At 52.4% G+C, this 26,125-nt stretch overlaps 1 protein-coding gene across 1 annotated transcript in view; it reads left to right on the forward strand.

Moving 5' to 3' along the window:
* The first annotated feature begins 2,178 nt into the window (after positions 1 to 2,178).
* UNC93A (unc-93 homolog A) overlaps positions 2,179 to 26,125 on the forward strand; it is a 37,481-nt gene continuing 13,534 nt past the window's right edge. Inside the window, exons 1-8 of the mRNA XM_040448685.1 lie at positions 2,179 to 2,462; positions 9,499 to 9,636; positions 15,159 to 15,340; positions 16,345 to 16,574; positions 18,050 to 18,175; positions 22,273 to 22,484; positions 24,278 to 24,413; positions 25,410 to 25,541. Of these exons, the coding sequence (XP_040304619.1) occupies positions 9,547 to 9,636; positions 15,159 to 15,340; positions 16,345 to 16,574; positions 18,050 to 18,175; positions 22,273 to 22,484; positions 24,278 to 24,413; positions 25,410 to 25,541 (1,108 nt within the window). The 5' untranslated portion in view covers positions 2,179 to 2,462; positions 9,499 to 9,546. The remainder of the gene's footprint in view (positions 2,463 to 9,498; positions 9,637 to 15,158; positions 15,341 to 16,344; positions 16,575 to 18,049; positions 18,176 to 22,272; positions 22,485 to 24,277; positions 24,414 to 25,409; positions 25,542 to 26,125) is intronic.

Below are 26,125 nucleotides of genomic sequence, written 5' to 3' on the forward strand. Positions count from 1 at the left end.
GGCAGCCTCTCTGTCACCCTCATGGAGATGGGGGCGGGGGCTGAGTGTGATCGCCCTCCGCATACGACCCGTCACATGACCTGCTCTACTGGGGGACGGTCTGTACCCCACCTGAACTTGTTTGATTTCTCTGTTTGCTTCGTTGCAAACAAGGCCCTTGTGTTCCGTCAGTGTCCGGATACGATTCTGGGTGCTACGGGCGTATCCGACCCAGGGCAGGCCCAGCAAGTAGCTTGAATGACTGCAGAAGTTGGTGCTGAAGCTCGGGCAGCAGGAGGCCCATCGGAGGGAAAGGGAGCGTGCACGTGAAAAACAAAAGGGGCGTGGGTGCCTGTGCATGCACGCATGTGGGCTAAACCTGGCGCCTCCCTTCCCCTCCCAAATACGAGAGTGTGGGGTGCCTGGGGTCTCAGTCGGTTTGGCGTCCGACTTCAGCTCGGGTCACGATCTCAGGTTCGTGGGTTCGAGCCCCGCGTCGGGCTCCGTGCTGACGGCTCGGAGCCTGGAGCCTGCTTCGGATTCTGTGTCTCCCTCTCTCTCTGTCCCTCCCCCACTCGCACTCTGTCTCTCTGTCTCTCTCTCCTTCAATTAAAACGAAACATTAAACACAATCTTTAAAAATATATGTCCAAAGACAAGAGGATGGTGTGGGGCGTTTCCCCTCTCAGACTCGTTCCGCGTCGCGACGCTGGCAGGCGCACACACGAGCGCTAAGCGTGGCCCGCCAGCCTTTCTCTCTGGGACAAGGTGACGCTGCTTAGCCTTTCCAGAAGCCGCGGCTCGGGGGCTCTGCAGATTCCTGTGGAAGATGCGGGCTGCGTGGTCAGGCCTCTGAGGCTCAGGAGGAATGAGTGCGAGGGACCCCGGGGGCGGGGAGGACCCAGAATCGCAGCATGGCTCCGAGGGAACACCGTGAGCATGAACACAGTTGGGAATATTTCAGGTCCTTCTCCGGGCCCTGCTTCTGCTGACTTTGTCCTGAGCAGGGTCTCCGCTCTCTGATAAGGGATGAGGAGCAGGAGGGGCCTCAGCCGAGGGAGGACAGGACCCAGGAGGACCCCGGCCCGCTCCAGAGGACCGCCTACCAGCGTGCTCCTCACAGGCACCCGCCTCAGCCACCGGCCAGCCTGCCCCTTCGAGGCTTCAGATGCTTTGAAACCCTGGCTAGGAGATGAAGAGAATGCTTTTTGGAGCCAGAGATCAGAGAGTATAAATTGCTCTTCCAGGAAAAAAAAAAAAAAAAAAAGGAGCCACCAAATATATTTGTTTCCAAAGTCTAAGAATTCCGAACTTCAAGCAATAATTTGCTCCCGTCCTTACATACGCATTTTTCATCTTCATTAGATGAAAGTGTAAGTAATGATGACGACAAATTTGAATTTGTATGGTGCTGCTTTTATCAACAAAGGTATCAGGTTTAAATGTCAAGAAAATTGATATTAATTGGCTTCCAGAAGTAATTTCTTTAAAAGAGCCGATCCCTGATTAGACTTCCGAGAATAAAGGCTGTCTTTAGCTTCTTAGCTGGAAGTTTGCTGATCTAAAGTGTGACCTTCTAGGAAGCCCCCTGGGAGCATTAGGGGAGCTCAGTGTTAGCCCAACAGTGGCACCTAGTGGCTGGGAAAATCTCCTGCCTGTCAGACCCCATGAGTCTCTAGAACATTCTTTGTCTCAGCGGTGTGCCAGGCACTGAGTCTTTCACCTTAATATCCAGTGAGCGATCCTGAGGATTCAAGCAGATCTATAAAACCACCCTTTTCTCCTCCAAGTGATAAGGTGCTGATGTTAATTTTATTTTTTTTTTAATGTTTATTTATTTTTGAGAGAGAGGGAGACACAGAATCCGCGGCAGGCTCCAGGCTCCGAGCTGTCGGCACAGAGCCCGACGCGGGGCTCGAACTCATGAACCGCAAGATCATGACCTGAGCCGAAGTCGGACACTCATCCGACTGAGCCCCCCGGGTGCCCCTGTTAATTTTAAAGAAAGAGGTGGTTATGGGTATTTTTGACACCCGAAGGCGTCAGCCATTTGAGGCTCACCCCGGGGCCCGGGTTCACAGTTCCAGTTATGCGTTTTGCTAATAATGTTGAAACTGGCTGACAAGTCAAGACAGCTTTTGGGTTTTTGGAATTTCCCATGCTCGTCCCTGCAGGAGTGTGTAAATTAGTGAGCACACACTTCTGAGGCTGGGCCCTCTGCTTACGAGGAATGCACTGTGGCCTCCTCTAAACTTGTCCTCATCACAGGCACGGCCTGGGCACGGTCCTAGTGGACCTCCCTTAGGAGATATTCTGGATGTCGTCACTAGGATGGCAACATAGCTTGTACCCGACTTCGCTCCCTCTCCCGAGAGCCACTCACGACTATTGGAGAACAACACCAGTGAGAGAATCCCGGAACAGGGGAGTGGGGCCGAGGCACCGCCTGCACCTCAGAGACCAGGCCATCCCGCGGCAACAGGGTAAGAGAGACGACCACACGGCCACACGCTGGCCACTCTGCCCCTCCCCTAGGCCAGCACAGCGCCATGAGGACATGAGCACAGCGCCCCTCCCCCGAGCCTCTGGTTCCTCCAGGGGGAAGAGGGAACCTGGGCTCACAGCTAGGCTGCCTGGCACATGAGTCATTTTGTGGGAGCCCCTAATCTGATTTCACACCATGGGGAATGCAGGGGAATGTGCAGGGCTCGACCACTGGGAGTGTGACCCACTGGGAGTGTGACAGTCAGGGAGGAGGGGGGCGGGGCTTGCGACGGCACTTGGATCTTGGCAGACCAAGTTCATATTTGCGGTGCCCAAGCAGGGATCCCAGTGAGAGGTTTTGTTCCACAGCAAAAGTCAGGGGCGCGGTCTGCCCAGGGAACAGGATGGGGTGCAGACCTGCCTGATTCGGATCCTCAGACGAGGATCCTGCCAGCCCTGGAGCCCAGTTCGCCCGTGCCCAGGCAAGGTGCTGAGTCACAGCCCCGCCACCGTGGAGGCTGCCTTCTAGCTCCGTCTGAGCAGAAGGGCTGGCAACCAGTCCTGGAAGCCGTGCACCCAGTGCTGCTGGCGCCCAGAGGCGGGCGGGCAGAGCTGACGGCCCCCAGAAGAAGCCAGCACTGAATGTGGGGGCTTCCCGTGCGGCACACGGCAGGGAAATTAATGCACAGCCGAGTCCCAGCCCCTCCAAACCAGACAGCTTGTTTGGGAAACCGAGAGAAACCCGGAATGTCTTTTCCTCTTCCCGTCCGGGCACAGGGGCTGAGACACAGCCCCATCCGCAGTGCAGAGTGTCTTCCAGCCCCGTATAGACAGAAGGGTTGGTGACAACGCCTGGAAGCCATGTGACCCAGCAGTGCTAGAGCAGAGAGAGGGGCAGACAGAGGCGATAGTTCGCAGAGCAAAGCTAGGGGCCCTGTTCTTCCAGGGAGCTTGGGATACGGGGTGGCTTGAGTTAAGAAACAAAGAACTCTACCAGCTTTAGAACTGTTTCCCCTGTTGTTCCTGGGCATCCCTGCCCATCTAATTCACAGCCCCGCTCATCACTGAAGACAGCTTTCAGCCTGTCAGGCCAGGGAACCTAACCAAAGCACGTGAGAAGCTGAATAGCCCACTCAATAGTCCTACGTACAGCGGCACTTGAACCGAGGGTCCAGCCTGTGACATCCCCCATCTGCAGAGCTAACCGGTGGCCTCACCTGACCAGAGAATTCTGGCCTGATTCAGGTCCCCAGACCATGGGCTGTACAGGTCCTGGTCCTGCAGCCCTGCCAAGGCAGGGAAGCTAATTCACAGCCCCAGCTAGTACTGAATATTACCCAGCCCTGGCCAGCTGGTAAATCTGACCAGAGAGTCCAGCCAGACATGGAGCCCATCCTACAGCCTCACTTGGGTAGGGAAACAAACCAGCAGTCCTATTCAACAGTCCTCAGCCAGTAGCACAACCCCAATTCCCAACCACAGAGCTGGAAAAGCTGTCTTGCCAAAAATAGACCGTAATAGTAGGGCCCATCTGCCCAAGGACATTACCAGCAGACACACCCAGAAACTCAAACTGAACTGACTGGTGAAGAACTCTCCCTGCCAAAGCAAATCTGGAACATCTAGAAGAGCTCAGTTACTCAAATGCACAGATACCACTGCAGTGAATCAAGGATCATGAAAAATCAGGTAAGTATGACACCACCAGAGGAAACCAATAAAGCCCCAATCACTGACTCTAAAGAAATGGAGATCTATGAGCCGTCAGACAGACAATTCAGAATAATCCTGTTAAGGAAGTTTAGTGAAGTGCAAGAACACAGACAGACAACTAAACAAAATTAGGAAAACAATGCACGAACAAAATAAGAAGTTCAACAAGGGATAGCGACCATCGAAGCAAACAAATGAAATCCTGGAGTTGAAAAATTCAATAACTGAGCTGAAGAATTCAACAGAAGAGAAGTTTTTAAGCGTAGACTCAGCCACGCAGGATAAAGAATCAGTGACCTGGAGGACAGGACAATGGAAATTATTGTCAGAGGAGCAAAGAGACAAAAGAATGAAAAAGAGTGAAGAAAGCCTGTGGGAATTATATGACACGATAAAAAGAAACAATACTCACATTATGGAAATTCCAGAAGGAGAAGAGAAGGAGAAAGGAACAGAAAGTATATTGAAAGTAACAATGACTGAGAACTCCCCAAACCTGGGGAGAGAAATGGACATCCAGATCCATGAGGTCCAAATAGGTTGAGCCCAATTAGGGCTACACTGAGACAAACTGTAATTAAATTGTCAGCAGTCAAAGACAAAAAAAATAAATAAATAAAAATAAAAACGGAAAAAACAGGAAACAACAAAATGGCAATAGTAAGTCCTTACCTATCAATAATTATTTTAAACATAAAGGGATTGAATTCTCCAATTAAAATACATAGAACAGCTGAATGGATAAACAACCAAGATCAAACAATATGCTGTCTAGAAGGGGCTCATGTTAGCCTTAAAGACACTCACAGACTGAGGGTGAAGGAATGGAAAAGACATTTCAAGCAAATGGTAACAACAACAAAGCAGGGGTAGATATATCTACGCTGGACGAAACAGACTTTAAACTAAAAACGGTAACAAAGAGACAAAGAAGATTATTAAATGATGATAAAAGGGTCAATACATCAAAAAGATATAACAATTATAAATATTTCTGTACTCAACATTCGATCCCTAAATATATACAGGAAAAACTAGCAGAGGTAAAAGAATAAATCAGTAAGAATACAATAATAGTTAAGGACTTTACTACCCCATTCTCAACAGTGGAGAGATCATGCAGAGAATCAATATGGAAACAACAGATTTGAACAACACTGTAGACCAAATGGCCCTAATAGACATGTATAGAGCATTGTAATACACATTCATTTCAGGCACACATGGGCCATTTTTAGAATAAACTATATGTTAGACCATGAAACAAGTCTTAGCAAATTCTAAATGATTGAAATTATATCAAGTATCTTCTCTGACCACAATGTCATGAACCCGGAAATCAATAACAGAAGGAAAACTGGAAAATTTATAAACACATGAAAATTAAACAACACTCCCCTGAACAACTAATGGATCAAAGAAGAAATTAAAGGAGAAATAAAAAAGTTTTTTGAGAAAAACAAAAATGGAAACATAATGTATCAGAACTTGTGGGGTGCAGGAAAAACAGTTCTAAGAGGGAAGTTTATCGCAATAAATTCCTATATTAAGAAGCAAAAAATATCCCAAATAAACAACTGAACTTTATGCCTTAAGGAAAAAGTGAACACAAAGTTAGAAGAAGAAAGGAAATAATAAAGATTAGAGCAGAAATAAATGAAATAAAGAAAGAAAAACAATAGAAAAGATTAGCTAAAGTAAGACTTGGTTCTTTGAAATGATAAAATTTACAAATCCTTACCTAACCAAAAACAAAAGAGAAAGGACCCAAATCAACTACATTATAAATTAAAAAGGAAACTTTAGAGTGGATACCGCATAGATTCAAAGGACCATAAGAGGCTATGAGGAGAAACTATATGCCAACAAACTGGACAACCTAGAAAAAAAATGGAAAAATTTTTCGAAACATATAACTACCAAGACTAAATAAGGAAGAAATAAAAAATATGAAGAGACAAATTTCTAGGAAGGAGATTGACAAAGTAATAAAAAATCTCCCAGTGAAGAAAAGCCCAGGACCACTGGCTTTATCAGTGAATTTTACCAAACATTTAAAGAAGAATTAACACTAATTCGTCTCAAGCTCTTCCAAAAAAATGAAGAGGGGAGGATGTTCCTAAACTCATTTTATGATGTCAGCATTATCCTGATACCAAATCCAAAAAAGGATGCTACTGGAAAAACAAAGAAACAAACAAAAGGCCTACAGGTCAATATCCCTGATGAATATTGATGCAAAGTTCTCAATAAAATACTAGCAAGCCAAATTCAGCAGCACACTAAAAGGACTGTCCACCATGATCAAAAGGGATTTACCTCTTGGAATGTGAGGATAATTCGACATACAAAAATCAATCATTGTGATACATCACATTAATAGAATGAAAGAAAAGAATCATAATCATTTCGGGGCACCTGGGTGGCTCAGTCGGTTGAGCGTCCAACTTTGGCTCAGGTCTTGATTTCGCAGTTTGTGAGTTTGAGCCCCGCGTCGGGCTCTGTACTGACAGCTCAGAGCCTGGAGCCTGCTTCAAATTCTGTGTCTCCCTCTCTCTCTGCTCCTCCCCTGCTCATGCTCTGTCTCTCTCTCTCTCCTTCAAAGATAAATTTTAAAAAGACATTAAAAAAATTTTAAAAAAGAATCATATAATCATTTCAATAGAGGAAGAAAAAGCATTTGGCAAAATTCAACATTTTTTCCTCAATAAAAACTCTTAACAAACTAGGTATAGAAAGAACATATCTTAACATCATAAAGACCATATATAACAAACCCATAGCTAACATCATGCTCAATGGTGAAAGTTTGACAACATTTCCTCTAAGATCAAGAAGACAACAGTGCCCGCTCTCACCACTTCTATTCAACATAATATAGAAGTCCTAGCTAGAGCAATCAGGCAAGAAAAAGAAATAAAGGGGATCATAATTAAAAGGGAAGAAGTAAAATTGTCTCTATTTGCAAATGATATTATTTTATATAGAGAAAATCCTAAAGATTCAACCAAAAAACCGTTAGATCTAATCAATGAATTCAGTAAAGTTGCAGGATACAAAATCAGCATATGAAAATCAGTAGTGTTTCTATACACCAAGAACAAATGTTCACAAAAGGAAATAAGTGAAATTTATCCCACTTGTAAGTGGGATAGCATAAAAAACAAAATACTTAAGAATAAATTTAAGGAGGTGAAAGATCTGTACTCTGAAAACTATAAGACATTGATGAAAGACATTAAAGAAGACACAAATAAATGGAAAAGTATCCCATGTTCATGGATTAGAAGAATTAATATTGTTAAAATGCTAATACTACCATAAGCCTTCTATAGATTTAAGGCAATCCCTATCAAGATTCCAATGGCATTTTTTACAGAGGTGGAAAAAACCTCCCAAAATTTATATGGAACCACAAAAGACCCCAAATAGCCAAATAAATCCTGAGAACAAGGCAGAAAACATCACTCCCTGACTGGAAGCTGTACTATAAAGCACTAGTCATCAAAAGAGTAAGGTACTGGCATAAAAACAGGTGAATACACCAATGGAACAGAAATGGAAGCCCAGAAATAAACCCAAGCATTATACAGTTAACCAATGTTTGACAAGGGAGCCAAGAATACTCAACAGAGAAAAGAAGACAGTCTTCTCAATAAATGGTGCTGGAATAATTGGATATTCACATGGAAAAGAATGAAACTGGGCTCATATCCTACTCCCCCCAGAATTAACTCAACATGGTTAAAGACTTAAATATAAGACCTGCTGTCATGAAACGCCTAGAAGAAAACTTAGCAATACATCTCCTTGACATGACTCTAGGTGGTAATGTCTGGATGCGACACCTACAGCACAGGCAACAAAATGAAAAATAAACAAGCGGGACTTCATCAAACAAAAAGCTTCTGCTCAGCTGAAGAAACCACCAACAAAGTGAAAAGATGACCTATGGAATGGGAAAAGTATTTGCAACCCATGTATCTGATAAGGGGCTAATATCCAAAATACATAAAGAATGCACAAAACTCAATAGCAAGAAAGGACAAAAGACAAATAAACAGCCCAATTAAAAAATGGGCAAAGGACCTGATAGCCACTTCTCCAAAGAAGATCTACAAAAAGACAACAGGTACGTGAATAAATACACACGTCTCGAATCATTAGAAAATGTGAATCAAAACCGCAATGAGATGTCACCTGACACCCGTTAGGATAGTTAAAATTAACAACACTGGAAACAAGGGTTGGCGAGGATTCAGAGAAAGGGGAACCCTCATGCATTGGTGGGAATGCAGACTGGCGCAGCCGCTCTGGAAAACAGTATGGAGGTTCCTCAAAAATTAAAACTAGATTTGGGGCACCTGGGTGGCTCAGTTGGTTAAGCGTCTGACTTGGACTCAGGTCATGATCTCACAGTCTGTGTGTTCAAGACCCATGTCAGGCTCTGTGCTGACAGCTCAGAGCCTGGAGCCTGCTTTGGATTCTGTGTCTCCCTCTCTCTGCCCCTCCCCCTGCTCTCTCTCTCTCTCTCTCTCTCTTTCAAAAATAAATAAACGTTAAAAAAATTTTTTTAAATACTTTGGCCCTTAGATCTTACAATCATGTTAACTATTTTTCAGAAGTTGAGCTATGTGTCTTGAAACTCACATCTATACTCTGTTCTTTAAGACAAGTACATCCAGGGGCGCTTTGGTGGCTCAGTCGGTTGGGCGTCCGACTTCGGCTCAGGTCATGATCTCACGGTCCGTGAGTTCGAGCCCCGCGTCGGGCTCTGTGCTGACAGCTCAGAGCCTGGAACCTGCTTTGGATTCTGTGTCTCTCTCTCTCTGACCCTCCCCCGTTCATGCTCTGTCTCTGTCTCAAAAATAAGCAAACATTAAAAAAAAATTTTTAAAAAAGACAAGTACATCCATATTCTGCACCATTGACAATTTCTTTCAATGTGAAAGCTACCATTATATACATATATCTATATGTATATAATGTAATCATATTATACATGTATTACATTATATAATATATATAACGTGAAAATCAATACTTTAAAGATTATATCTGCTAGAAGTTAATAGGGGGAAGTTCAAGTCCAAGCTGATAGAAGTCCGATCTTTTGCCCCGTTACTGTGGATTGTAGTTACTGTGGATTGCAGAGAAGGTGAATACATAGCAGCGTCCCTAGTGTTTCACGGTGTCTGTGATAACCAAGCTCATGAACTCCCAGCAGCCTTAATGACCTAGGTGCCTCTAACTCCGACGAGAGACAGAATGTGACTTCTTGGTACAGACCGCTTTTCCTGTGCCCCCGTTGGTTTCTTTTAGGGAACTACGAACCTACGTGTCCACTGATGGTTGACGTCTTTAATCAGGATGATGGAAAGCAGCCTGAAGAATGTTCTCGTGGTTTCGTTTGGATTTCTGCTTCTCTTTACGGCCTACGGAGGTCTGCAGAGTCTGCAGGTAAGCGAGGACACTTCTGAACAAACGTCCATCTCTTGGCCTCTAAGAATCCGCAGGGTCACAGAAGACAAGGAATGTAGGATTTCTTGTTAACCGATTCACTCCCAAATCCTCTCAAACAGTGGTTTTTATGTGCTTACAAATGTGCAGCCCCACCCTCTCCAACAGGATTGCACAACAGGGAGTGTGTGTTTGACCCTTGGACAAGGACTGTGGGTCTTGGGCTCGTGATGTGATTTGCCTTTGACACAGTTAAAAAGAGAGAGGCACACGGGAGCGGCGGGGTGGCTTAGTCGGTTGAGCAACCAACGTCAGTTCAGGTCATGATCTCACGGTTCGTGAGTTCGAGCCCCGCATCGGGCTCCGTGCTGACAGCTCAGACCCCGCTTCAGATCCTCTGTCCTCTCTCTCTACCCCTCCCCCGCTCGTTCTCGTTCTCTCAGACATAAGTAAAACACTCAAAAAAAAAAAAAAAGAGGGAGAGTCACAGGATGACTCATTGTGGATTCTGTGCCTTCGTGCCTTTGGCTTTGTGGTTGGGGTAGTAACATGAATTTATCCTATTTTGCTAGACCATAGAGATTCCAAGCTTCTTTTTTTTTTTAATTTTTTTAATGTTTATTTATTTTTGAGAGAGACAGAGCATGAGCATGAGCATGAGCAGTGGAAGGGCAGAGAGAGAGGGAGACACAGAATCCAAAGCAGACTCCGGCCCCTGTCAGCCTGACACGGGGCGTGAGCCCACAAACCGCAAGATCATGACCTGAGCCGAAGTCGGACACTTAACCTACTGAGCCACCCAGGCGCCCGGAGATTCCAAGCTTCTTTAAGCAAAACAGTGAACTAGGACAAAGTTGTCTCCATAGCTTTGACCCCAACCCCCATGGCACTCTCTCCTCCTCAAGCCTCTAAAAGGCTGTAACAAGAGTCACATTTGCCTAAAAGTAGATTGGCTGTATCTTCCCCAGGTAGTTACTTTTTGTTGTTGTTGTTTTTTCCTTTTTAAAGTTTATTGGAAGGAGCATGTAGGTTTCATGAGCGGTAGAAAAGTGTCAGATGGTTTTCCTCTCTTCTATTTCCTCATTTCCTGTCGTCTGTTTCTCTCAGGAACTAGCGCCTTTCTCTTCTTTTTCCAGCTTCTGCTCCATAATGATTTTTGGCTCTGATGTAGGAGACCTGTTTTTGTTTCTGTTTTAAATCCGAGTTAGTTAACATACATACACAGTGTAGGGTTGGTTTTGGGAGTAGAACCCAGCGATTCATCCCTTGCATACAACACCCAGTGCTCATCCCAGCAGGTGTCATGCCAGCAGGTGCCCTCCTCGATGCCCATCCCCCAGCCCCTCCCCCCTCCCCTCCAGCAACCCTCAGTTTGCTCTCCGTATTTAAGAGTCTCTCATGGTTTGCCTCCTTCTCTTTCTTATCTCGTCTTTCCTTCCCTTCCCCTGCGTTCATCTGTTTTGTTTCTTAAATTCCTACATATGAGTGAAGTCATATGGTGTTTGTCTTTCTCCGACCGACTTATTGTACTTAGTGTAACACACTCTAGTTCCATCCACGTTGGTGCAAACGGCAAGATTTCATCCTTTTTGATTACCGAGTAATATTCCATTGTGTATATGTTGTCTGTATCCATTCATCCCTTGATGGACGTTTGGGCTCTTTCCATACTTTGGCTATTGTCGATAGCGTTGCTATAAGCATTGGGGTGCATGTGTCGCTTCGAGTCAGCACTCCTGTATCTTTTGGATACATACCTAGTAGTGCAGTTGCTGGGTCGTAGGGTAGTTCTATTTTTAATGTTTTCAGGAACCTCCACACTGTTTTCCAGAGCGGCCACACCCGTGTGCATTCCCACCAGCAGTGCAAAAGGGTTCCCGTTTCTCCGCATCCTCACCAGCATCTGTTGTTGCCTGAGTTGTTAATGTTAGCCACTCTGACAGGGGTGAGGTGGTATCTCGTCGTGGTTTTGATTTGTATTTCCGTGACGATGAGTGATGTCGAGCATCTTTTCATGTGTCACTTGGCCAACCGGATGTCTTCTTTGGAGAAGTGTCTTTTCACGTCTTCTGCCCATTTCTTCACTGGATTATTTGTTTTCTGGATGTTGAGTTTGACTAGTTCTTTATAGATCTTTGTATATTAACCCTTTATCCGATACATCATTTACAAATATCTTCTATTTTATTTTAAGAGAGAGAAGGAAAGAGAGAGAGAGAGGGAGCAGGGAAGGGGCGGAGCGAGAGGGAGAGAGAGAGAATCCCAAGCAGGCCCTGTGCTGTCAGCACAGAGCTAGATGTGGACTCAGTCCCGTGAATCATGAGATCATGACCTGAGCCAAGATCAAGAGTTGGACACTCGACTGGCTGAGCCACCCAGAGGCCCAGTTGCTTGTGTTTGGAAGTGTACTTAACACAGGGGCCACAACCCAGAGAGAGCAGGTGGCCCCCACCCCCCGCACACCCAGGCCCACCCCAGTCCGCCTGGGGTCTTGGGAGTAGAAGCACCCACGATCATTGCTGAGGTGCCCTCTTCCTTGGAAGACATCAGAGGACCAGACCTCCAGCTCTGTGCACCATCCCACCACCCACTTCCCCCACCCTCTGTCCCAGCCCAAACCGCCTTATCTCCTCCTTTGCTGGTCCAGAATATGTAAACATGGTTTAACTGAGATAACTGTCTCCATTGGTCAGGACTGGCTTAAGCAAAGGAATTCAATGACATGGACAGAAGTGACCTGAGGCATGACTGCATCCCCGCGATGCTGGAAGCACCTGTCTGTCCCTGTCATTTCCTTGGGCTTTCAACTGGCAGGCTTCATTCCCAATCCCCAGGGTCCCAGCCCTGATCTGGACTCACCCCGGGACCCAGGCACGCGTCTACACAGCCTTCCCCCTGCAGCAGCTGCAGCCTTCACACCCCTGTGGCTACTGATCTGCTAGTCCTTCACATCTCCACTCGGATGTCACCTCTTTCCCTTCCTTGCTCCCTGGAGCTGAAGTCTGGGTGGGGTGCTCACAGGTGCTGAGGCAGACGCCTGTGATCGCGTGATACCAGGACCACAGCCACCGCTCCATGACCGAGTCCCCCTGACCAAGACGGGCCAGACACGCAGGGGGCAAACTATGGATAGTTCTGTGAATGAGAGTCATCGGTGCGTGCTAATCTCCAGCTGAACTCTCTTCTCAGGCTCTCTATGGGCTTAAAGATCCGACCCTCCTCCCCAGTACTGAGCTGGGACCTATCTTGGCAGGCTGCCCAGCATCATCTCCCAGAAGAGCTTGACGGCTCTGGCCATCGTGCAATGTTCCGTGCTGCCTCTCCGCCCAGGATGCGGCCCGTGAAAACGCATCCCCACATCTCCTGCCCTCGGCACCTCCCACCCTTCCCCAGGTTCCCCCTCACCCTCCAGATCTCATTTGGTCTTCACTCCTTCTAGAAAGTCTTCCTGACCCCACTGGGCTGGCCCGAGTTTCCCTTGCAGGACTCACTCCCCACTGCAATAGACTGTTTGCTGCTGTTAATGATTCCTCTTGGCTCCTGTCCACCGTGCACTCCTGGAGGGCAGCGGCTGCTGAAATTTCCTTTTTTTCCACTAGAGCAGGTGCATACAGCCTCTGCGGGTAAGCGTTTAAGACTCTATCTGTTGCATGAGCTGAGTGAATGTCCCAATTGTTTACGCAGGCAGATCTTGCACAATTCGAGCTCAACATGCACACGTACTTATCTTCACACGTGTATCTGCCGACTGGCTCTCCTAACACAGGCAAACACAGGTGTTTGAACGTGGCCGTTCACGTAGAAAAGGAATTTGCTTTTAAAATTCCACTTTGGCTTCTGGCATCCGTCTTCCTTTTCGGTGGTTTGCAGTCAAATCCGATTACAAGTGCCTTACGCACTTCGCTGGCTCGCGGCGGTGCTGTGGGTGGAAGAAGTCCCAACGCAGAGAGACGCCTCGCGCCTCTCACTCACACCCAAGGAGGCGAGCCCAGTCAGACAGGAGGAGTTAACGCGCATGTATGAAGGAAACAAAGCCTCAGGCTCATCCAGCTCTCTCGCTCCGCACTCCTAGCAGCCAGTCATAAATGGAAATTTCCAGCTAAGCCCCACGGCAGAACAGAGTGCTCAATTTCCACCTTCCAACCAGATGTCAGAATTCTCTTGGGACTAGCTGTTTTTATCATCCGGTTTAATTCATCCGCAAATACCCGTTTGAGTACCTGCTTTGGGCTAGGCATCGGGAGAGATTTGGAAGAAGCAGAACATTTCCCTGCGTTCGAAGGTATCGCTGTCAGCTGGGGTGACATCGTGGGTCAGCATGTGGTGTGTGCCAGAGGTCAGGCGAAACTCCAACAGCAGATCAGAGCACAGGTCTCCGTGGATGACGTTACCCAGGAGCCCTCAGACACCCCTGATCTGCGCTGGAACGATGGGCACCCTCTGGAGAGCGAGGACAAGGAAGGTGGGAGCACGTCGGGGGGCCGGGCGGCAAAGGAAGCGGGAATCCTGGACCAGTGGGCACAAGGCAGAGTAAGAAGACAGCCCGAGGGTTTGGGATTCCGGGGGGCAGACCGGCAGTGAGGGAATGTCAGAGAGCAGTACCTGGCCGCGTGGTACAGGGTCCCTCGCCACAACACGTCTTGCAGGGGCGACCAGGCAGGAAGGGATGTTAGAAACCAGGCATCAGAGTGCCAGCTTCCAGATCATCTGGGCACCCCACTGTGCGTGTCAGTCTGCAAGCAGACGTGTCCCCTTCTTTATCTCTTCCATGAGGACAGTAACTCTGTTTCCTCAGCTTAAAGGGGAGAAATACAAAGCTCTCCTAGAGATAAAAACGGATTCACAGAAGGCGTGTGGCCATCTGCCCCAGAGCGACCCCAGCACCGGGCCTCAGGCTTTCCCTCTCCCCAGGATCTAGCAGCAGCTGATTCATGGTTTGGACTGTGCTTCCTCCCAGGCCTCACCTGTCAGCTGGGGGGGGAGCACCCATCATCTGGGAGGGGAGAACCTGTCAGTTGGAGGGGAGCACCTATCAACTGGAAGGGGAGCATCTGTCAGCTGGAGGGGAGCACCTGTCAGCTGGAGGGGAGCACCTATCAACTGGGAGTGGAGCATCTGTCAGCAGGAGGGGAGCACCTATCAACTGGGAGTGGAGCACCTGCCAGCAGGAGGGGAGCACCTATCATCTGGGAGGGGAGAACCTGTCAGCTGGAGGGGAGCACCTCTCAGCTGGGAGGGGAGCACCTGTCAGCTGGGAAGGGAGCACCTGTCAGCTGGAGGGGAGCACCTCTCAGCTGGGGGGGGAGCACCTGCCAGCAGGAGGGGAGCACCTATCATCTGGGAGGGGAGCACCTGTCAGCTGGAGGGGAGCACCCGTCAGCTGGAGGGGAGCACCTGCAGCTGGGAGGGGGCACCTCCTCAGAGTAGCCTGTTGCTCGTGGCCTCAGGGACCTAGTGGTGACCCAGAGCTCTGTCCCCTTGGCTACTGGCCCCTCTGACCAGGGCTGGGTTTGTCCCCACAGAGCAGCCTGTATGGCGAGGAAGGGCTGGGGGTGACGGCGCTCAGCACACTGTACGGCGGGATGCTCCTGTCCTCCATGTTCCTCCCACCGCTCCTGATAAAGAGGTTCGGCTGCAAGTGGACCATCGTCATCTCCATGTGCTGCTACGTGGCCTTCTCCCTGGGCAACTTCTACGCCAGCTGGTACAGCCCACACGGCTCGCGCCCGGGTCTGGCTCAGGACGCAGGTTCCTGCTCAGGAACACTGAGCTGGAGCCCGCTTGAGGGCTCCCCGCTGCTTTCACTTTAAAATGAGTGCCGTTTCTGGAAATTTCTGTCTGCTGCTGGGACAGGACAGGCTTTCTTCCCTTTTTTCCCGCCAAGATGTCTCTGTCCCTTTTGCTGGGCCCATCTCCTCCCCTGCTTCCCAGCCCTGACCTTCCCTCACGTCTTTCACGGGCCTTGACTTTCCCTGTCTGCACCAGGGGCACTTTTGTGGCCCCAATGATGAGAGCTAGACCTTGACGAACACGTCGAGGGTGAATTTCAGGAGACTTAGCAGAAGGTGACCCGAGGACCCAACACCGTGGCCTCACCCCATCACAGAGAGTGGACACGTCAGGGTGCAGGGCCCCAGCCTGAGACCTACCTCCTCCCTGATGGAGAGGCGTCCTCTGGGACCAAGCTCCAAGGGCACCGGCCCCACAATCTTATTCCGAGGAACACACCTATCAAACATCCCTTGGAGGGACACCTGTTGTCATCTAGGACATGATGATTACGGTGATTTCACGTTCTTCTTTTTCTTATTGCCATGGAGTTTTCACACAGAGTCCTCAATGAAGAAGGTAAACCAATCACTCAATCGATCGATCAACGTTTCGAAAAATAAATAAATCGTTTTAAACATAAAGCTGTTAGAAATACTCAAAAACCACCCAGCCTTATTTATAATCCCAGCTCATTGGTGGTTGCTTGCAAACACAAAGAAAACTCACTGGCAATGAATTTGTCTCTTGCAAACTAACCAGAACCAGAAAAGGCACCGAGTTGGGTCCTTTATCCGGGTCTTGTGGTGAAGCCGTCAGTCTAACCAATCCATAAACATGACAAGGCTTACGACGGGCTAGGCATGGAGTTTCCTTCTCCGCAAAGGTAGGGAAGATTGGAGGGGGGAAGGTACTGTCTGTCTGTGTTTTATTTTACAGGTTCACCTTGGTTCCGACCTCCATACTTCTGGGTCTGGGAGCAGCTCCGCTGTGGTCTGCTCAGGGCACGTACCTCACCATCATGGGAAACACACAAGCAGAGAAGGCGGGGAAAGTTGGCAGAGACGTGGTGAACCAGTATTTTGGCACCTTCTTTCTCATCTTCCAGTCGTCCGGGGTGTGGGGCAACCTGATCTCATCTCTGGTGTTTGGCCAGACACCCAGTCAAGGTAAAAGGAAACGGGGCTCCGTGATGACCCCCGAGAGGGCCCCCCATCCCATTTACACGTGTCTTTATTCCACAACTGGGGCAGGTGAATCACCTAAAGACGTGGTTCTCAACTGCCTGTGCCCAGCCTTCCCTGGTCCCCAGCTGTTCCCTGGGGGAGTCTGGGTGGGTCCGTCTTGTCCACAAGTGCCCTCCGTGGGCAGGGGGAGCCCCCCAGAGCAGTGTCCTGGGAGAACAGAGGGCCACTGCCAGTGGACCTTGGGTTCCTGGAGTCATCACTATCCTTTTAGACTAAGAACAGGCTCGACTGATTTATTGTCCCACTGAATTGATCCACTATCCAGTGTCTTAAATGCTCCACAAACGACCTGTTGTCCCATAACCGATTTGAACATTTGACGGCTGATGTCTTAACCCATGTTTTCATCTGGACATAAAGTGTGGATCTGTTTTATGCCTGCGCCCTCTGACATCTGAAGATTTAAACCAAGGACAGAGGGAAATAAATCTCTTCAATTCTTACAGGAAACCTTTATCGATGGGGGCGGGCAGAGGTCCTGACTCCTGACTGCTATCTGGATTATTTCTGTCTCTTTGTCCTGGACCTGCATCCTGCCATCCCCTATGAAGTCCTGCCTTTGGGAGACTCCCAAATCCCCCTGCCCCTGTTCCTCATGTGATGCCATCACTTGCTAAGTGCATGGAGAAGGGAAACCAGCAGGTCATAGACACCCGTTTTTACTCATTATTGCTGTCGAGGTCAACGATAATCCAACAGAAACTGGGACTAAGTTTCGGTCTCTACAGCATGACTGGTGGGAAATGGAGTGGACAGGTTTAAAGCCATTCGGGCAAGAGAGCTTAATTCTCTAAGCGACCCCGGGACCCAGACCCCGAGGAGCGAGGCATTCCAAGGGCCCGGCGAGCACACCAGCCAAGGGGGACTTGTGGCGCTCCATGTGATGACATCTGTATCATGACAGATGTCCTTTCTTCTGTGACGTCCGCCTCCTCCAGAGACTCTGACACGGTCTGGGAGCCCCTGGTGGTGCCCATTTTATTCTTTTAGCAGATTGGGAAACCAGCATTCAGGAGAGGGCCAAAGCGACCTGCCCAAGGTCAGGGGACCACTACAGATGAGTGCGAAAGAGAACGCAGTGGTCCTGACACCTAGCCTAAAGCACCTTATTTCTTCTTGATTAGTTCGGAAATGTTGGATGTTTTCATTATGTCCGAAAAGTAATACAAGTAGCTGTTGTGCAGCGTGTCTTAAAATCATGGATACGGACACGTGCCCGGGGGAAGTGTATCTGGAGGCACTTGGTCAAACAGACCCATGTCTCGTGGCTTTGACCCATCGTGACTCTTGACCCTGGGGTGTCCAGGCCCCTGTTGGCTGCACACTTGAATCCTCATGCCCCTTGTCCTATCAATTTTCCACGTTCTCCTGTCATCTTTTTGCTTCCGACTGCACAGAGGCCATCCCAGAGGAGCAGCTCCTGTCTTGTGGGGCCAGTGACTGTCTGATGGCCACAGCGTCCACCAACAGTACCCAGCGACCCTCGCAGACGCTGATCTACACCCTGCTGGGCATCTACACGGGTATGTGCTCACGGCGGGCCGAGTCCCAGGGGAAGCAAACCTAACTCTTCCCTGGGTTGAGAAAGAGCATCTTCCCAACGTACAAATATTCCTGTAAAGTGTGCTCAGCTTTGCACCGATGTGTTCTTCGTAGGAAATCAAGTGCAGAAGACCAGGGCTGTCTAATAGAGTTTCCTGTGATGACAGAGTCATTTTTCTTCTGCAAAGTTCTGTAGCCGTCAGCCCCATGTGTTTATTTATATTTTTACTACCTAAATTAAAAATACTGTTCCTAAGTCACAACAGCCACATTGCAAATGCTTGATGGCCACGTGGGGCCGATGGCTACCATATTGGATAGGACCAGGGTATACCACGGTATTGATGGATTGGCTACTTGTGTGTCAACTATGTCCAAGTGACCCTGGAAATCCAAAACCCTGTAAGTTGTCATCTTTTTCTGAGGAATATATTTGAATGGCTCTTGCTGGTGTGGGGCCGGGGTCCTTCCTGCAGCGACCATTCTCCAATCAGGAAGACCCCAGGGTTCTCAGCTACTGGTCACAATGCAGCTGAAGGATGCACACATTGGAAGTTCATGGAAAGATGGCTGCCCAAAGGGAGTTCATTCTTCTGCTGGTTCTTATCCTTAGAAGCTCATGTTAATGCAAAATATTTATGTGAATCATTTTCTAAATGACCTCCCTGTTAGAGTCACTAGATTTATAATCAAAGGGGGTATTTTTAGAGTAGTGTTTTTTGTGTTGGCTGGGTCGGTTTGTTTGTTTTTACCACTTGAAGAGAATTTAAATCTATTCTTTGTCCTTCTTAAAGATCATGGGTCTGAAATATGTTGAATTTGGTGGGACTGAGTCCCGGGATCCTAATGGGATCAAAGGTTACCAAGGCTGCGTGTGCCGTCAGAATCCGTCCCTGTGCTGAGACCATCAGCTGCCAGCAAAGTCACCTCCAGATCAGAGGTCACTGAGTGAGAACTTGTAAAACAGCCACTTTGTGTTGGCAAAGCAGAGCGAGCACCAGCGAGTGCCACGCCATGACGTGGACTTTCTCCGGTCCTGAAACTAGTAACTCAGGACCTTCCACAAGCTCAGAGCCCGATGCAGGAGAAGATGTGTATTCGGCTAACAGAAATTTGATGCACGTGTTTTGAACGAGGTTTCCAGCTGACACGTGGTCACATCTTCTCGGGGGACTGGGGTCCAGGGCAACTTTGACGAGGCGGTGGTACCGAGCGGGTGTCGAAGGACGAGGAGAGGCTTACCAGGCAGAGAGGGAGTGGGGAGAGGGCACTACAGGCAGAGAAGCACAGAGGCGCTGGTGTGGCCGCGGCGGACGAGGCCCTGGAGGGGACAGAGGAGCCGGAGACCGTTGTGGGACGAGCCGTGACCCACCGTGGAAAGCCTCGATGCTGTGCTAGACGGTCTGGACAGGTGTAGACTCCTTTCCCGGACAGACTGCAGCATTAGCGTCCTTTGGAAATACAGAAAACTCGTGGGCAGAGAAGCCGGCCCTTGTGAGACCCCCCCCCACCCCCGCCCCAATCCGCAGAAGAATGAAGAGTGAAGGGCAGCGCGCGTTTAACCACAAAAACTAAAGCTTCTGTTTGTCCCCCCGTCTGCGAAACAGCAGTGCTCCGGCTTTTCCCCCACCGGCCGGACACTAAATATTCTAGGCTTGAGGACCGAGTGGTTTCCGCTGCAACTATTCAGTGATGTTTTTGGCGGGAAGAGAGGCCACGGGTAACATGTAAATGAAGAGCGAGGCTGTTTTCTTTTTTTTTTTTTAATGTTTATTCATTTCTTGAGAGAGAGAGAGAGAGACAGAGCGTGAGCGGGAAAGGGGCAGAGAGAGAGGGAGACACAGAATCCGAAGCCGGCTCCAGGCTCTGAGCCGTCAGCACAGAGCTTGACGCGGGGCTCGAACCCGTGAACGGGGAGATCACGACCTGAGCCGAAGTCGGACGCTTAACCGACTCAGCCACCCAGGCGCCCCGAGGCTGTTTTCTAATAAGACTTTACTTACAAAAGCAGCCAGGAGCAGGAGCTGGCCCGCGGCCTGCGTTGCCCTGGTCCCAAGGAACAGCACAGGCCGTGGAAAATGCATTTTTTGCATCCTCGGCCCCCGTGTGAGGTTCCCCTGCTCAGCACGCGGCCCCCAGTCCCCTCCCGCAGGTCTCTGGCCGCTGCCCCAGGCCCGACGTTACCCAGAACTCGTGCCCACGGCATCCAGGGGCCCGAGGGAGTGGCAGTCCAGACGGTCGTGTCAAACGGGCACTGCGCACGTGTCCCATGAAGAAATCGTCTCTGATTATTCGTACCCTGGCCTCACGCAGGGTTTCATGGGTCTCCCTCCTGTGAGCAAGGCCGTGTTGCCATAGAAACACACACGCGCACACAAAGCAAACCGAAATGGAGAAGAACGGACTAAAGGAAAGAACTCTGCCTCCCCAGAGTGTTTTCCCCGATCCCTGAGCTCTGTCCTCACGAGGAAATTCCTTTCGAAGCCATTCGCTCCAGTATACTAGCCGTGCGGCACACGCACATTCACGCCCCTTGAGAAGGTTCTGGGTCGGGCGGCCCTGCACCGTGTGTGATTTTTCCTAGTAAACACGTGGCTTCCGTACCACGACCCACCCGCAGGGCTGCCTCGAGGCTCTTATCCTGGGAGTCATGTGTCCCGATGGCTTCACGCGCCTGCCCACGGGGGAGGCCGTGGCCCCGGTCAGTGGGGAGCTGACGGCACGCCTCCTCCACGTGGTTACACAGTCGTCTTGCCCGTGCATGGACCGCTCTGGAAACCGCTTCGCAGCTGAGATGCCCAAAAGCCCCCTGCACGTGGCTCTGACTGGTGGCACTCACCGGTCTCCAGGGGACAGGTAGTGACCGCCCACGACCTCGGACGGCAGTTTAGCAGACTTCCGTGCGCCGTGTGTTGGAAAGTGTCGTCAAAATGCGGAGTTACCCCGACCTGGGGAGAGAGGATTGTGTTCAGCCCCGGGGAAAGCGGCTGAATGACAGAAATCAGGCTTAGAAGTAGATCCGGGGTGTGCGGGGCGTGTGGGGACGGGTCCGGCATCTCTGCTGACAACGTGGAAGGGGGCGGGTCGTGAGCCGGGCGCTCCCCCAGCACCGGGCCAGCGCACCGTGCAGGCGGACGCTGAGACCAAGTACAGAGAAAAAAAATAACTCGAGTCCCCTTCAAGGCTGCCGGGCCTCAGCCATCGGGCTAGAAATCCCTGGGGACCCCTCAGAGAAACGGAAAAAGCCTCCCGGCTCCCGAGTCCCTCTGTGGCTCGCAGAGCACCGTGTTTAGCACCGAGCCAGGGAGGAGAAAACCGGGTATACGCGGACCCCACACCACCAGGAAGGAAAGAGGTGTCCGTGTGAACAAGAGTCAGTGAGCTGTAGCCCTCGATCCGGGTATCGAGGTGGGTTCGTGGTGCAGACGGAGGTCTGGTCACCACTGGGGGATCACGAAGGCGCATGGTGTCCCCCACTGCGGGGGGTGGGGATGAAGAGTTGTCTTGAACAAAACCCGCTTGCACAGTTAGCGCACTCGCACCCACCGTGAAGGGGGCGCCCCCCGCGCCGTCCCTCCGCCCGGGGCCCGGGCTTCCGCGGCCCCGGGCACAGCACCCCACCTGCAACGGCGCCTCTCGGCGCCTTCCCTCACCCAAAGCCCGCAGGTGCGCGGCTCTGCTCTGTCTTTCCCCTCGGCTGGTCCCCTTGGGGGATCTGCCTCCTTAGCGCACCTTACTGCCACTTACTGTCTACAAACACGCGCTATCCCATCGCATTCAGGAGGCGCCACACTCATGCACCTAGCTCGCCCCCCAGGGCTTCCGGGTAAAGATGCTGGAATAGACACGAGACTGAGCAAATGAGAACCGCGGCGACTCGCCATCCCGAGAAGGGAGACTGGCCGTCAGTGGGAATTCCTTGAGGGTCAGGACAGGGGAGTGGTCGCTCGGGAAGGGCGCCGAGGAGTTTGTGTTGCTGGCCCCGAATGGATGCCCCCAAGGAGAGGAGGGGGCAGATGGGGGGTGAGTAGCAGGTAGGTCCTGGACCTCGGCCTTGCGCCCTGTGTCTTCCCTCCAGGGAGCGGCGTCCTGGCCGTCCTGCTCGTGGCCGCGTTTCTGGAACCCATCAAAGATGCGCAGAGGAAACGCGAAGGAGACGAGGGGCCGCCTTTCTGGTCCACCCTGCTGTCGACCTTCAGGCTCCTTGGAGACAAGCGCCTGCGTCTCCTGGTGCTGCTGCCCATGTACAGCGGGTTCGAGCAGGCCTTCCTCGCGGGCGACTACACCCGGGTACGAGACAGCGTGGCACGCGGGGCACCTGTGCGGCCTCACCTGCGCCCGTGGGTCTCGGGGCCGCCTGCCCCGGGGCCGGGCGGGGGCCGGGGCTCCCGAGGGAGGGGGACGCCAGGTCCTTCGCGGCCTGAGGAGAGCTGTGCTCATGGTCTAGGTCACTCCCGCCTCCCCAGGGCCGGGCCTTACCTCCAGGGACCATGCGTCCCTCGAGATGTGTCTTCGGGGAGGAAGGGGGCCCCGGTCATGCGCGAGCCATCGCACAGAACACCTGCGGGATGCTCGCCTGCACCCGACACTGCCCGTAGTTTAGAGTCAAAAGTAGGGAAAGACATAAAATCCACGAATAACACCTGGAAGCCCCCCTCGGGCCAGTTTTCAAATGATGCGTCTCAATCCGGAGATGGATGTGGCTCTCGGGCCTGTCACCCTGTCCTGCCCTAGATGCCTGACCCACGCACTGCCTGCCCCCTTCTGTGCGCAGGGCAGGCCTCCGTGGGGCAGGCCAGCAGAGGGAGGCCCGTGCCGTGGGGCGGGCCCAGCGGGAAGGCTCGGCCACCATCCAGCTCACTCCGTCGTGGCACGCTCACCAAGCTGCTGTCTCTCTAGCTCCCTGCCCACGTGGTGTCGGGTCCAGAGGAGCCTCCCGGGGTCACAGAAAGGCTGCCTCAAACAGGGGCGGTGGACATTGGAGACCCCCTCTTCCAGAAAGGGCTGGGTGGGAGCTGGGGCGCCGAGGGGCTGGGGAGCCAGCCCCAAGGCTGCTCCCCGAAGATTGCCCTTCCTTGTCCGGAATCTGGAATTTTCTCTGAATTCGTGCCCACCACAAGCCCCCTCCCAGTTTCAGGTAAACCGCAGTATCTTTTAGGCTGCGTATGTTCCGGGCGGGGTTTGTGCGTCCCGGGTCCTCTCTGGCACCCTGCTCCCGGGACGGCCCGGACGGAGGGCGGTGGGGTCCAGAGAGTAAAGACACAGAAGACGGAACCGTCCCTTGGCCTTTGGTCAGGGCCCCTCCCACGGGCCTCGCCGCTGACCTCCGGCCTTCTTCCTCTGCCTCTGCCGTCCGAAGCAGCAGCCTGTGTCTGTGTGTCTGTCCCGGCTGTGCGCGGGGACCGGAGTGGTGGGTGCAGGCGTGAGGGCGTCGGCGGTGGCAGCACCGGGGCCGGGGGCGCGGCCGCTGGGACCTCACGGCCTCGTGCGGGAGCACTTCTCGCCTCCGCTGAGATGCGCTCCGTTCTCTTCACTTCTTCTCTATCAGGTGTTTGTCTCCAGGGCTGTCGTAGGCTCACAGCAAAACCACAGGCGGTTCAGGCCCCCGAATCCCCCTGCCCCCTCCCCACGCAGCCTCCCCATCATCCACATCCTGCGCCAGAGCCAACAATGACATCCTGTCACCGCCCCGTCGGGGGCCGTCCTGGCGCTGGACGCCGTGGGTTGGGGCAGACTCGCAAGGACACATGGGTAAGACACTAGGGTGGCACACAGAGCGGCTTCGCCGCCCCAAGAATGCCAGGGGCTCTGCCCGTTCACGGCTCCCCACGCCTTCCTCCAACTGTCGTGCAGAGGAGGAAAAGACCGAATCCGCAAGGAGGGGCCCAAAGTAGGGCCTCCGTGGTCCGTGAGAACACACAACGTGAGGCAAAGGCTGCGTGGGGGGAGCCCCGTCCAGATGTGTGTCCTTGTTACTTCCTACCCGGCTCGAGCACGAGGCTCCAGGCCGGTCCCGCCTGGCGGCAGTCACGCTGTAACCCCCGCGAGCCGCCCGCTCACGTCCCCTGTGCTTCGTCCTGCAGTCCTACGTCACCTGCGCCCTGGGGATCCAGTTTGTTGGTTACGTGATGATCTGCTTCTCGGCCACCAACTCGCTGTGCTCTGTGCTGTACGGAAGGCTCTCCCAGAAGACGGGCAGAGCCGCCCTCTACGCGCTAGGTACGTGGACGCGCTTCCCAGACGCGGGCGGGAACGGTGGCCGGCGGAGTGAAGGGCGCGTTCCGCTCAGCGATGGCGCAGGGGCACCACAGGGAGGCTCCCTGAAGGAGGCGACCCGTCCTCACGCGGTGCACAAAGACGCATCCGCCTCTGTCCCTCTTGGGAAGGGAGGAAAGAGGAAACACACGGCGGTCGGTGCGAATAACGAGAACTACGGGCGTCAACGGTCACCTGGCCACCCAGTTAGGGTCTGAAGCGTCTGGGGCAGCGGGGACACAGCCAGAAGGGGAAACAGTAAATGTGTGTCAGCTCCTGGTGGCAGTAACCCGCATAGGTTCCCAGGTCATCCTTGCAATCGCCCCGTGGGGGGTGGGGGGGCACTGCCCACTCTGCAGATGAGGAAACGCAGGAACAGAGAAGTGTGGTGGCTCACCCCAGGCCACACAGCCAGCGCGGATGCACCTGTCTTCAATGCGACAGCAGTTTCTGGACCGTCACGAGGCATCTCTCACCGCCTCGTCGAGACAGACGCCACAGGGCGTGTGCACACACCATGGCCCAGAACTCAGGGCCCGCGGGGGTAAAGCCAGGAGGAGTGAGCCTGGGAGCTCCGGCCGCCCCTCTGTTCTCACCCCTGCCCGCTCGGGAGGGCGGTGCCGTCCCCACGCTGCCACCACTCAGGGAGCGACTCCTCCCTCACTTTGGGGTCTCCTCGGCCAGGGCGCAGAGACCCCCCTGCCAGGCGCAGGGCACACCCCCCGCACGGTGCCTGACGCAGGGGAGGCCTGCGGTGAGCAGAGTGGTCACCCTGCTGGGCACGTGGCAGTTGGACTCTGGAGGGCACACACGCGGGCCAGCCGGCCCAGCCGGTGTCAGAATCCATGCGAGGACGTGGGTCTGGGGCATTCCCAGGAAACGTTTACACGGTGCGGCAAACAGAGACTCCGGAACCACTCGGAGCCCTCACTTCCGGCGGTTTCCCCTCTGCATCCACAGGTGCGGTCACCCACCTGTGCTGCATAATCGCCCTCCTGCTGTGGGAGCCTCACCCCCGCCAGCTGGCCGTGTTCTTCGTGTTTTCTGGCCTCTGGGGCGTGTCCGACGCCGTCTGGCAGACGCAGAACAACGGTGAGCGCCCCCGCGTCTCCTGCCCGGCCCGGCCGTGGGGGGCAGGCGGTGGCAGAGGACCCCGCGGCCGGGGCCGCCTGGGGAGATGACGTGCCCGGTGGGGGGGGGGGGTAGTGGGAGGCCCGCTCCAGGTTCTTTCTGTGGACTCGAGGGACTTTCTCTGAGCGTCGGTTCAGACCCGAGGTGCAAAAGACGAGAATCACCCAAGGGTACAGCTCCCTTCCCTTCTAAGAATGGTGGTCCCTCCCCGGCTTTCTGCTTGAGGAGCGTGCCCGGTGCCGGGCCCAGGAGGCTGGAGAGGCCTTCAAGGCAGCCTCGGTCCAGATGGGCAGATGGCTGTGTGACACCCGCGGTGGACCAGCTGGCAGGTTACCGCGACAGCATCCAACCAAAGGCACTGGGACTGCGGGTTCGGCTTTCTGGGAGAACGGAGTCAGGGGTGGGGAGGCGGTCATTGGGGGCTGCATCTGGAGGTCATGCCTGAGCCAGGCCCCGGCTGATTGTCCGCAGATAGAGCTGCTGTGTCAGCGGGGTGGGGAGCTTGAGAGGCAGGGGGAGGCCGGGGGAGCTCGGGAGACAGGGGG

Source organism: Herpailurus yagouaroundi, unplaced genomic scaffold, assembly GCF_014898765.1.
Source record: "Herpailurus yagouaroundi ecotype Mexico unplaced genomic scaffold, PumYag 198, whole genome shotgun sequence".
Classification (NCBI taxonomy): domain Eukaryota; kingdom Metazoa; phylum Chordata; class Mammalia; order Carnivora; family Felidae; genus Herpailurus; species Herpailurus yagouaroundi.